This window comes from Amaranthus tricolor, chromosome 5, assembly GCF_026212465.1.
Source record: "Amaranthus tricolor cultivar Red isolate AtriRed21 chromosome 5, ASM2621246v1, whole genome shotgun sequence".
NCBI lineage: Eukaryota > Viridiplantae > Streptophyta > Magnoliopsida > Caryophyllales > Amaranthaceae > Amaranthus > Amaranthus tricolor.
This window is the reverse complement of record NC_080051.1, coordinates 24,222,727-24,236,193: the sequence shown is the minus strand read 5'-3', so window position 1 is coordinate 24,236,193 and position 13,467 is coordinate 24,222,727. Positions and strand designations below refer to the sequence as shown.

The 13,467-nt window shown below is 30.3% G+C and overlaps 2 protein-coding genes across 2 annotated transcripts in view; one reads left to right on the top strand and one right to left on the bottom strand.

The window, feature by feature from the left end:
* Positions 1 to 1,042: 1,042 nt before the first annotated feature.
* Positions 1,043 to 5,626, bottom strand: LOC130812975 (cathepsin B-like protease 2). Its single transcript, XM_057678644.1, has 11 exons — positions 5,468 to 5,626; positions 3,315 to 3,368; positions 3,145 to 3,225; positions 2,854 to 3,010; positions 2,722 to 2,726; positions 2,540 to 2,614; positions 2,321 to 2,446; positions 1,997 to 2,215; positions 1,783 to 1,896; positions 1,510 to 1,545; positions 1,043 to 1,352 (listed from the first exon to the last, which is right to left on the bottom strand). Exons 1-11 carry the CDS (start codon positions 5,519 to 5,521, stop codon positions 1,224 to 1,226), a joined length of 1,050 nt encoding a protein of 349 aa, XP_057534627.1. The 5' UTR covers positions 5,522 to 5,626; the 3' UTR covers positions 1,043 to 1,223.
* A 7,505-nt stretch (positions 5,627 to 13,131) lies between these two features.
* Positions 13,132 to 13,467, top strand: part of LOC130812974 (leucine-rich repeat extensin-like protein 6) — a 1,219-nt gene continuing 883 nt past the window's right edge. Inside the window, exon 1 of the mRNA XM_057678643.1 lies at positions 13,132 to 13,467. This exon is cut by the window's right edge and continues 883 nt beyond it. Coding sequence (XP_057534626.1) covers positions 13,171 to 13,467 — 297 coding nt within the window. The 5' untranslated portion in view covers positions 13,132 to 13,170.

Here is a 13,467-nt window from a genome sequence, read left to right as displayed (position 1 = left end):
TCTCGGGCATTCTCCTATCTCTTGGAAAACTAAAAAGCAACCTACTGTGCCGACGTCTTCTGCAGAGGCTGAATACCGCTCCATGGTGGCAGTTACTTGTGAGCTTAAGTGGCTTAAGGGTTTATTGTTGAGTTTGGGCGTGCACCACCCAAAGGCAATCAAATTGTTTTGTAATAGTCAATTTGCTTTGCACATTGCAAAGAATCCGATTTTTCATGAACGAACCAAACACATTGAAGTTGATTGTCATTTTGTTCGAGATGCGATTGTTGAAGGCTTAATTTATCCATCGTATGTCTCTACTACTTCTCAATTGGCTGACATTTTCACAAAGCCTTTTAGGAAGTCACAGTTTGACTATCTTCTCTCCAAGTTGGGCATTTTCGACACTCATGCTCCAACTTGGGGGTATTGGAATAATATATTTTGTGGGTATATATAATATATTGTGTGGGAGTATTTTTGGTTGTTATCTTTTATATTTTGTTTTCTAAAATAAGTTAAGGTAATTCTAGGGTTAACTCTGTATATATATTGGAGTTGATTAATTAATAAAGTGGAAAAACCATAAGTTAATACTAATTCTACAGAATATTTTATATACCGTGATCGAAAATTAAATATAAATTTTTATAAATGTATGAAAATTAAAATATATCCAAATGAAATTTTCTCAGTTTTTAATTATTTTTTTTAAACATATTCTAGATATTGAAGACCCCTCATCAGGCATTAGATTATTATTCTTTTGTACCAATTAGTAAATATAGTAGGTTTGCAAGAAACTCTATCCTCATTCACAGTCCTTGCTAAAAGAAGAGGAGAATTAAATGAAAATCAAACACCTCTTGGAAGACTCGATTCTCAAATATGCCCTTCGATACACCGGGTAGGTGGTGGTGCACTCAGTATCAACTAAGCCTGAACATTTTACATCAAATAAAAAATTAAATACTTTTTTTTTTTACTTACTCCTCTCATATGCGTCTCCTTTTTCTTAAATATTGATACATTATCAAATGAGATATTTAATTAGAATCAATTTTAAATAAAGAAATTCATTATATTCAGGGATATTTTAAATCTATAATGTGTAAACCAGATAGGAGATTACAATGTAGAACAGTGAATAAAGCATAAAGGCTTGAAATAGTATACATATTCCAACATCAATGGAAATTAGCTAAAAATAGATGCCAATCTCTGAGCAATAATCATGAAATTTATGCAGAGTCATAACCAGCTGCATCATCAGACACCTTAAACAAGTTTTTGGGAGAAGGCATGCCACCCACAACATCTTCTTCAATGCCACATTCATTTGTTCCTCTTGCTATCTTAAAGTATCCATCCTGTTATACTCAATGAACATTTTAGTCCCAAATACACAATATTGTCTCCGTCCATTTGAATTTGATACACGACATCTATAAAATTCTCGTGATTTACGTTATGTATCAAACTCAAATGGAGAAGCGAGTAGTGAATAATGAAAGCAAACAAACTTACATCACCCCAACTTCGGTTCCATTGATTTGCAACAAGCTGTAAACCATAAAACCATTATCATGTAAGAAATTGGACAACAAAATCGAGATATGGCCCTGAGATTTGTGAGGCTCGGGGCGAAGCATTAATTATGGCCCCCTAACTATGAACTATTAAAACGTTAATTTTCTACTATTTTGGATGGGTTAGGAGCACAGGCCCCTCTTGTCCCCTTATAGGGCCGACCCTGCACAAATCTAATGAAAACAAGCTGATAGACGAAAAAACATATACCCAATAGTCTTCTCCTTCAGCTGAAGTTCCCCATCCAATCAGCTTCACAGCATGTCCTCCAAGGTACTCCCCTGTTAGATGCTTGTAAACCCCGGATTTGTAATGAGCAAAATCCTGCAAAGATAATCGAGCATTAGAAATTAATGAGCAAATAACGGAAACAGCTAGTCTACTCTCTGGGATGTAAAAATGGTTTAGAATTTTATCGTTTTACCTCATAAACATCGAAAGCCACCTCTAGTGGTCCATTCTTGTAGAGTTCAGCCATGATTTGGTACGTATTTTTTCTTACTCTGTAGGCATTTGCACCATAATGCTTTGATTGTCGCCAGAGTTGGTTGCCTGTCACACATTTCCTCACACATTTCGGAGTAGGGTATCCAGGCTCACAACCAGGGTGGGAGCAACCAGTGGTGTCAAAGTATGGATCACACTGTCACAGAGAAATCGATAATATGCATCCGCATTTAGAAAAAAAAAGTTATGAAGAAAGAAAAATAAATAAAAATTACGGTTGGGATGAATAATGAACTTCTACCTCTTCTGTGACAACACCATGGTGAACGAAATAGCGCCAGGCATAAATGGGTGTTCCACCATTACATCCAGATCCGCACAAAAACCCGCAGCAAGCCAAGAGATCATTGACTGATAACGAGATGTTCTACAAGAATGTTTTTGAAGGAATCGAATGTTTTAGTTTTATCAATGAGGCAATGAAAATATTATGGATACACTCTCTAGAGTATGCAATTACCAAGCCGTAATGAATGCAGAAACGGTCTGAAAGAGATTCAACAGCACCAAATGCCCAACAAGAACCACAGTGGCCCTATCCGACAAAAAGAAGCAGATCATCCAAGTGACCTTAAATTTTCATAAATATGTGAAAATGTCACTACCAATATGAGAAATAAATGTAATTGGAATGACAAGTACCTGGTCTGTAATACGGAATTTGGCAACATCCCCAAGCGAGTAGTAGAAAAGGAAGGCAAGCATAAGTAATATATGATGATCATTTTATGAACAATTCATGAGAAAAAAGAGAGGATTTAGCATCTGATTTACCAAGAATTCTGCCGATAGTACTGCACTGAGGCCAGTGTGTTCTAGCATCGAATTCCTCCGGTAAGTTCAAGGACCTCTCATGATGTACGAGAGGGATATTCTTCTTTTCGCTCTCTGGGGTTTTTCTAGCACCTAAGATGCTCTTGAATTTGGCAACCTTAGAAAGAAAAATGCAAAGCATTTATGAATTTTCATGAGGCTGAAAACTAACACACTTATGTTGCTAAAAATACGAGATCCATTATCACCTTCACCAGATAATCATCAAACAACAATCAAATAAGAACTTACCGTGTAATCGGAAAATTGCTCATTCGTGCCAGCTTTCCATCCAGCCTTTGGGTTTGCGTTTATTGAATTAATTATTGAGTCCTGAGATTACAGTTTTGCGGGTGAAATATTAATAAATACAGAGATGGATGATCAATTAGATATCACTCAAAATAGGAAAAAGATTATACCTGGAGAAGGTTGGAATTCAACTTCAGCTCAGGGACTGATTCTTCTGCAGAAACCTTTAATAAAAGTTCATTTAAGCAGAATTTTCATATAAGTCAAAAATGAAAAAAACAAATACATTGCTGAGTAAGAAATTGAATTTTACCCCTTCAATACTATCTGTAAACAAACCTTCAATACTTAGAAACATTGTAAGTTTAATCCAAAGCAATAAAGAAGATATCACATAACCACCACTTATGCAACTTTGTTTACTTAAGGAGTTTTATTTAGCAGAGATCATATGGGAACTAATTTATGAAATCACACCTCTATAAGAAAGTACTTTATTCTAATCAATTTTTAGTTAATTCCAGTTTTCAACAGGTTCAAGACATGGAACAAAAACTCCACCTTAGGTTACATAAGGCCCATTAAGTAACCTGTTTAAGATTTACCATGAAGTTAAATCTCGTTCTATGGTACAGGAGTTTTCATGATCAAAAAAGTTGTTGACCGTCATGTTCACCATTACAATGATTCTTCACAATTAAAATGTTATTTATCCCGCGTTAAAATTCCAATAATACACATTAATATTAATTATTACAAATAACTTAAATTCTAGTTACTCATAATTTTAGACATTAAACAAAATAATTAACTAATAAGTTAATTAACTTCAAAAAAAACTAATTAGTAAATTAATTATCCACTAAAAATACTTTATATATAGCAATAATAATAGCTATGAGCATATTATTGCAGAGTAATAGTACTTCAACAACAAAAATGCAATTATAAGTTCAAAACATCCCTTATATGAATTTTTACAAAAATTCACACCGCATTAGAAAGGTGTTCATTCGGGTCATCGGGTTGATTTCGAATTAGATGTTTCGGGTCGGTTTGAAATCAAGTTTTGTGTCCATATTGTTTTTTACATAATTGTAAATCATTTTTAAATTCAGATCAAATCAAATTTGGTTATACCGTCAGGTAAACTTCGAATCATCGGGTTTATTTTGAACACCTCTACCTAAGGATAGATAACTACCCTTCCTTTAAACAAAATAACATACTGAGCTTAACAAATCCCATGACTTTAGACTTTAGAGCACCAACAAACTTTTATTTACGAGTCCCAAATCATGTTCTATTTACGGTATGTTTAGTTATTGGTATTAAACGGCACGAAAAATAATCTTATGTAATTTTATGGTCATGCACTCATGCTTATCCTACTCTAATTTTCTTCTTCCTTTGAGAATTCATTCACATTTAAGTGGTATTAAATGGCAATAAATAATTGCAAAGAAAAAACATAATCGAGGATGAAACCTTCATTTATGGAATAGCATTGCATATCTCATCAAAATTAACACTAAAACTCATATATATTACAACCATTAAAAACAATAACCAAACGGAACCTAACAAGAATAGGAAGTGATATGAAGTTAACCCAGAACATTATCAGTTTAGTAAAGAGCAAAAACAAAAATCTTTGATGATTGGGTAAAGGAGAAAACTTCCACCAAAACAGGACAAAACAAATTATCACTAGGAAAAACAAGGGTAGCCAAAAGACAAATTTGCTACCTTCTCTAGAAATAACCCACAAATAATACAGTCTCTTGTATATTCATGCCCTATTTCCCCCTGCCCCACTCATAGCCAATAAGAACACAAACAAAGCTCAAATCACAATACCAAACAAAATTTGACTAATCATTCCCATATCCATTTACAAACTCTAAGAAAATAATCCATCAAGATTAAAACATCAATTTTCCATGTTTTAAAGCTTTGTCAGAAAACCCCATAATTAAATTAAATTAGTTACTTAATCAAAGTATAATTAGTCAATCATCCAATCAACCTAAATTAGGGTTAGATGATGAAAAGTTATAAACATAATTAGAAACAGGGTAAGACCCTTAAAATAAGGTACTAACTGCGTTATGAAATATTTTTACCATCCAAACTAAATAAATAGAGATTGATACTTTTAAGTTTAGGTCTAATTTCAGACAGATATAAACAACAAATTTCAAGTGTATACAAAAAAAAAAAAGAAATTTAACAATAATAGAGAAGAAAGATCAAAATCACAGAAGGTCGAATCAAAAAATCACAGAAAGTAAAAGATTTAACATAGAGATAGATTAATTACCAAAGGGGAAACTACGAGAAGAAGAATTGTTAATCTGAGAAGAGAAGAAGCCATCTTCTTCCAGAAGGAAAGCTGCACTTTTTTAGGATGAAGAAAGATTGATGGCTAGAAAATGTTAAAGGTATTCACTTTCAATTTATACAAGTTTAAGAGTAGAAGATATTTCTTCCGACCGTATTAACTATTAAGTACTCCCTTCCTTCCTTGCTTAATTAAGTTCTCAGACAATACTAACGAAAATAAAATTTTTTAGATAGTAGGCATATTATTTTATTTATTGATTAACAAATTTAATAGAGGAAAAGTTAAGATTATAAAATATATAGGTATCATAACTAATAAAAAAATATTTTATAAAGTTAGTAGAAAATGTGTGAATACTATAAAAAATATAAAAATGTTAAAATTAATTTAGTGAAAGATATGTAGGGATCATAAGCATTATTAAAATGAGGATAAATAAGATTATTTTTGTCCAAAATTTATGATATAAATTGAAAAGTTCTTCATGAGAACAACAAATAAAACACTTCAAAATGAAAAGTGAGAACTTTTTTAAGGAACAGATGGAGTAGTATTATTGTTCCATACAAACTGTTCACCAAAATTAAGAAATAAAATTAAATATTTTAAATGATATAATTTTTGTAAAGTTAATAGAGGAAAAGTGGGACCATGAGAATTGAAAAAAAAAATTGAATAAAATTAGAGAAAAATATACATAAATTATAATTATTAAAAAAAATTTATGAGAAATATGGGGGAACTATATATAATATAAAAACTTTAAAATAAAGTTAGTGAAAGACATATAAATAATATATTAAAATTATTATGAATAAGGTCAATTATGTCCAAAATTTATAATATAAATAGAAAGATTATTTAACAAAACAACAAATAAAATGACCAAAAATAACAAAATAAAAGATCATTAAAGAATGAAGAAAGTATTTTGTATCTTTTCATTAAAAATTTGTTAAAATGTAAAAGAAAAATTCATTATAATAACCTTTTAGTATTAAATTTTCGTCATGGTGCATTTTTTTTAAAAAAATCTCATTCTAAATCTCAACTTTGAAATTAGAATGAAACTTGTTTTATATTACTCCCTCTTATTCACCACAAGTGATCTATTTACTTTTTGGACACTATTCATCTCTTACTATAATTTGTATTTTATTCTTAATCTATAAGTTAAAACATAGTCAAGTGGGATTTTGTTTGATTCGTCTCAATGCAAGAATTATTCATATCAATTTTTCATAATTTTTAATTATACACAATTATAGATATTAAGGATTGAATAAATGCATTGAATAGAGTGCAAAAAGCAAATGAAACACTTGTGGTGAATAGAAGCTAGTATCTAATCTAAAATGCTATAAAACAATTTAAATTCTAAATTAGTTTACCTCTTTTTTAAAAACCTCAAAGTCTCCTTATTAATTCGTGACCTCCTTTATAAGAAAAATAAAAATAAAAATAAAAAACAAAATCAACAATAATATAACAATATAAACTACATTAGAATAAAACAATAAAAATAATATTTAAAAAATGATCGTTATGATCACGGTGTAGCCTTACTTGAAACTAAAGGATTACAATGTGGGTTAAAAAAATATTGTCCATTAAGTCTAAAATTTTTAACTAGAGGGTGATTATAGGATATTTTCGATAAGAAAATAATGACAAAGCTAATGGGAAAATAGTTATATATTTGACTTAATAATTTCTTTTCAATGGATTGTTATGTAAATAGCTATATATTTTAAATTAATTTTGTATTACATAAATAATTAATAAATACTTATTTTATCCGCATAAAGTTGCTAGTACTAAAATATTTAATTTAAATGTTAATTCTCATTAATGAAAATATGTATAGATACAAGGTTTAACTTAGGCCTAAGATTAGTAATGTGAATTTACAACCAAGATAAAATATTAATTTATATATTGATACCTATTACCTATTATCAACTAATATTTGTTTATTAAACAATTTTGGACAAAAGATTCAAGATATTTTGGGGTATGAAGAGAAAAGAAAAATAAAAAATAAAAAAGTCAAGTGGGTCGCAATAATAGGGACTATGGATTTAAGCAGAGGATAAGGTATGGGAACTTGCATCTCAAAAGAAACGTATGGGAATTGGGAATTGAAATTTATAAAATATTGGGCTGGTGAGAACATTTTTTACTCGTTTTATTTAGGAGAAGTTGATATAGTTGGAAATGACTAAGGGATTAAAAAAATAATAGAAATATTAAAATTGCTTCAAAATGAAAAAAATTTAAATAAAATGTGTATTTAAAATAAAATGAAAATATTGCAAATTAAAAAGAACAATTCAAAATAGATTCAACTTTTAATTTATTTTTTTAATTTTATACATATATTTTATACTCTTTTAATTTAATTTACACAAGTTATTCTTTTTTTCTTTATCAAATATCTATATTTTTCTTAAAAATTACTTTATTTGTTTCTTTTTATTTGTCTATTTTACTTTTTCACGTAAATCAATGTAAATTTTAAGTCTCGATATCTCATAATATGTAAAATAAAAAATTATAAACATAATATATTAAAATTCTTTACATTAAAAAGAATCTAACAACATTTCCTATACACGTCAAAAATTAAATTTAAATTTATTTTTCGTATGTCGAGAAAAGTTAAAAATGAATAACGAAGAAAGTATTTTATTTTTCAGCCATTCTATACCCAAATCAAGATGGAACTAATTTAAAGTGGACAGAGGCGTACCAAAACTACCAATTGAAAATTATGGACTCCTAAGCAATGGGGTATCGTCAGATTATGGGACCCACTTGCTTGAGAGAGCCAATCATCTAAGTTATGGCCGGTGATGATCAATTGGTCGCGTGTCAGAGTTAGCAAGAGCTTTGTGATTGGATTATTGGTTGACCTATCGGCTAGTATCAGTTTGGTTGATATGGTTCGTCAAATTTGAACTAGCGGATTATTTATTTAGCAGGAATCACTCATCAATTGTACTGATTTGTAAATAAATAATCTTAACAGATAAAATAAATACGTAAATAAAATAAAAAAGATAAATTAAAATTTTAAAAGCTTCATCCTATTAAATTCTGTTGTATAAAGATGATTTGTCAATATTGTTGTTAATGCTCACCGAATATTGTAAGTTGTAGACTTTCGGGTATCTTTGATGATTTTTTTTAGCCGAGTGACTCTTTAATCGCATTCTCTTTTATGGGTCGAATTATCTTCTCTCTTCCTTCCCCAGATCATGATCATAAGTTTCCTATCAGTATTATATACTGAGTATGATGATGATGACGACCTTTAATTTAGCACTTCCTCCCTCCTTTAATACTCGTTACATTTTCTAGTAACATTATTTCTCGTTAATCTTATTTCGGTAATTTCAACTCATGCATAAGAAATATTATAGTCATATGAAATATTATAGTGATATGAAATCTTATTTTATATTCTTAAAACCATGTTTTTTAATACTTTTGTAATTTTCATAAATATTCGTTAAGTCAAAATAAAAATATTTAATATCCAAATATACATTGAATTACGTGCAAAATATAGCAAGTATCGGATAACAGAGAAAGTACTACTCCATAAAATAAGTTAATAAAATACCATGGAGTATAATATTTTGTTAGCTATTTTTAAATGTTTTTATTATTCTATTGGACTATTCAAATCATATCCCAAAAATAAAATGGTGTAAAGATTAAATGGTTATAATTAAAAATATTAATATAGAAATCCAAATGTTCCTAATTTTCCGGAAGACATACATATTATTTACTTTTTAGGACTTTGTTCTTCAATTCTCATCCATCCTCTTTCCTCGATGCTTAATGCCTCATATTCCTTTTAATTTACAATAAATGTTTTATTCAGAAGTTGCACAAATGTTAAGTCAAGAAGGTGATCAAAACAAAAATTATCCATATCTACAAATTAATAAAAAAAGCAAAATAAGTCAAAGAGAAGAGACCACAAAATGATGTCCTTATGTACAAATTAAGAAAGTAAACATATTATTTAATTAATAGAAGTACAATATTGTTTAATTTCGCTCACTGATTAATTTTTAAAATTTTTTGTGTGTTTAGATTTTAATAGCATAGCGTTTCTTGATGTTGAATATAATAAAGTTGTGGAAGAGGTTAAAAGTTGACGTTGGAGATTGTTGTGCCAAGCACCAAATAAATCTCACGATGGTCAAGGCAAGGCTTGAAGTGATGATGATTACTTGAGCAAGGAAGGCAGCAGGCACCTGAAGAGGGCGCTCGGCCAGTCGAACCAAGTTGTTGCAGCTGATCAGAAGGCCCTAGAAACTCGCTCGAGTGGTCGAGCAATGTGTGCTCGGTCGAGCGGCTTTTTAGAGAGTCAAATATTGCGATTCTGTTTCGTGGGCTGTTTTACTTGGCCATTTAGGGCTTTGTCCTAGAGCTTCTAATATGTTGAGGGACTAGATAAAGGGGTCCTAGAACATCATTAGGGGGTAAGAGGTGAGGCAAATACACTAGAGAAACTAGGGCATTGACCATTAGAGTGTTTCCCTTTTCACCATTAAAGGTGAAACCTTTATGGTTTAAGAGTGAGCTCTTAACTAGTGTATGTTGAGTCATTTGTGTAATGTTGATTATATTAATGATAAGATACTTTATTTGAGGGGGATGTATCCATTGATACCTCATAAACACATTATTGTTGTTGTTTGTTGTGTCTCTTGTTTATTGCTCTATTTTTCACTCTACTTCTACTCATTAGTTCTACCATAATATTGTTGGGATCCAATACATTCTCTTTCAGAGATGATGAGAAAGGTTGTTGTGTTTACTGCTTGGTTCGTTATTTATTTGTTTTTAGATTTTGGATTTTATTTTTTGTTATCTTTCTTTATTTTTTTGATTTTTTTTCTTTCTTCTATGTTTCTATTCTTTTTTTAGTATATTTAGATTTAGATTTTAGAGTTAATTAATTTCATTAGTTTCTTAGTATGAAATTATTTATATAAAGATCATGATTATGGAAGCTACACATTATTGTTGTTGTTTGTTGTGTCTCTTGTTTATTGCTCTATTTTTCACTCTACTTCTACTCATTAGTTCTACCATAATATTGTTGGGATCCAATACATTCTCTTTCAGAGATGATGAGAAAGGTTGTTGTGTTTACTGCTTGGTTCGTTATTTATTTGTTTTTAGATTTTGGATTTTATTTTTTGTTATCTTTCTTTATTTTTTTGATTTTTTTTCTTTCTTCTATGTTTCTATTCTTTTTTTAGTATATTTAGATTTAGATTTTAGAGTTAATTAATTTCATTAGTTTCTTAGTATGAAATTATTTATATAAAGATCATGATTATGGAAGCTTGTTGTTTTATAGTCTCAATAATAAAAAAATCATTATTATCATATCATACCCATATATCCTGCTTAAAGATAAGGTATGGGTAAGGAAAGATAACAAACAATCCATATACGTACTTCCTTAAAGGGAGAACTAGAAGAAAGTGGTCTATTTTACCCCAAAAAGAGAAGCCTTGCATAAGAGACAATAAGTGACGACTGACAATGTTATCTAAAGAGTAAAAACTATAGATAAAACTGATTAAAATAAAATTAAAATAAAAATAATACTAAAAAGCAATTTATAAAAAGATGAGTAGGTAAAAAAACCAAAATAGAGTGAGAAAGAAGTAACTAGACACTACGGCAAGAAGACGATTATAGAACCTATTAGTAGTCCAAAACATTGATCTGGTGTCTCCAACTATTCCTATCCCTAGCCAGGTCCGCGGAGAGACGCATCTTACTCAAGTCGTTCTTAATATGCTCAACCCACGTTTTCTTAAGTCTTCCTAGACTTCTCTTACCCTCCACTATGATGCTTTCTATCCTTCTAATAGGAGAGTCAATTGTCTTTCTTTGCACATGTCCAAACCATCTTAATCTATTTTCATGCATTTTAGCAGATAATGGGGCAACGCCTAGTTTCTCTCTAAACTCCTAGTTTTTGATTTTATCCATTATTGTGTTACCACACATCCACCTCAGCATACACTTTCCTACTACTTTCATCTTTTGTTGATGAATCTTCTTAAAGGGCCAATACTCTGTCCCATATAACAATGCTGGTCTAATGGCAACTCTATAGAATTTACCTTTCAGTCTAACTAGGAATTTTCTATCACATAACACTCCAGTGGCTGTTTGTCACTTAAGCCAACCCGCTTGTATATGATGTATAATATTTCCCTCAATCTCCCCATTACTCTGGATAACAGACCCTAGATACTTGAATTTATTCGTACTTGCAACCACATCTTCTCTAATGATCACCTTTGGATCATCATGTTGCTCATTACCACTAAAGTTGCATCTCAAATATTCTATTTTTGTACGGCTTATACGCAACTCTTTGCCTTATGAAATTTGCCTCCATTCTCCTATATAGCATTAGCCTCTTCACTAATTTCTGCCCAACACTATATCATCCGCGAATAAAAAAATCATTACGAAAATCACAAAATAAACTCACAAGATATATACTCATTTTGGACTTATTAAGGACCCTAAACCTATATGACTCACATATTTAGAATGCGAGTCAAAAAATTCCAAACCATAGTGTCCAAGTTTAGGTTTGAATTCATACAATATGAATGGGTTTGGATTCGATCTGATCCAAACCCAATACATAATCATCTCAAATTGTGTTTTTGCCTTTGTTAAGAGGTTTGAGGTTCAATTTCTAGCTCTTGTACTTGTAGGGCCATCTTGATTTTTTTACTTTTCTTTTTCAAATTGATTGCTACCGGATGGGGTGCAATTTATGATGCAAAATCACATAATTACCTTTTTATCCAAGGAAAAATATTTTAAGAAGCAATTTTACAAAGCATGCAGTGATACATTCATATAGCTCAAAGACTACATCAATTGCTAACCACAATATCAATATATAATGGTTCGGCATAAACAATCACATTTACAATATACACCCAATTTACCAAATTAATTAATTAATAAGAAAATACTTTTAAGAAGAGAAACTTTCTATTTTAATGTGCAAACCAATGCCTGGTCCTGGTCAAATTAATTAGATAACGAGTTATTTGGTGTTTGAAAAGTAAACTGAATTTATTAATTAAATTCAAAAAAAAAGTAAATTGGATTTATTTTCCTTGAAAAACAATTTCATAGTCATAGCTAGAACACTAATTTTCTAGTTGCCACCATACATTTTTTTATTCGGAGTAAGTTAAAGAATTTCTACAAACAAGATAAGAGAGTACTGATACTTCTAACTAGTAAGAATCAAACTCCTAACTCCTATCATAAGAATAAACGAAAAAACCTTCGACCACCAAGCTAACTCATAATTATTTCTTTAATACTACAGCTAGCTATATAGTATATACTATGTAACATTGACTTTCATTATAGACATCCTTTCACGTCTAAATCAATTAATCTAAGCCAAGACTAATTCCCACAAACTTGAGATTATATAATTAAACAAACCTACCCATTCTACCAACTTATTTTATCATACACTTGTATGTTGTATGACAAATATCCCCTTATAAGGTGTAAAAACATACTTTTAATTTAAACCATTTTCATTTCATCAAGACATTATATGTACATTAATATTGTACTTAGTATTGATCATGATGAAAATCCTTCAAACTCTCACTATATACTCCTTTTTCTTCCTTTCCTTCCCGTCTCTGTCCCATCAACAATACACTACTTCACCTTTATTCGAAAACCCGAGGCTTAAAAATGCGTACATAGCCCTCCAAGCATGGAAAAAAGCCATGACAGACGATCCATACAACTTTACGGGTAATTGGGTCGGGTATGATGTTTGTAGTTATAAGGGTGTTTATTGTGCTCCATCTATAGATGATGCGTACGTTAAAACGGTTGCGGGTATTGACCTTAACCATGCTAATATCGCTGGT

Bases quoted from the DNA above. Each gene is read 5' to 3' on its own strand.
- LOC130812975 (XM_057678644.1), bottom strand. From the start codon at position 5,521: ATGGCTTCTTCTCTTCTCAGATTAACAATTCTTCTTCTCGTAGTTTCC. The intron at 2,447-2,539 runs GTAATTGCATAC...ACATTCTTGTAG, and splicing joins TCTGCATTCATTACGGCTTG to AACATCTCGTTATCAGTCAA. The intron at 1,353-1,509 runs GTAAGTTTGTTT...TGAGTATAACAG, and splicing joins GGAACCGAAGTTGGGGTGAT to GATGGATACTTTAAGATAGC.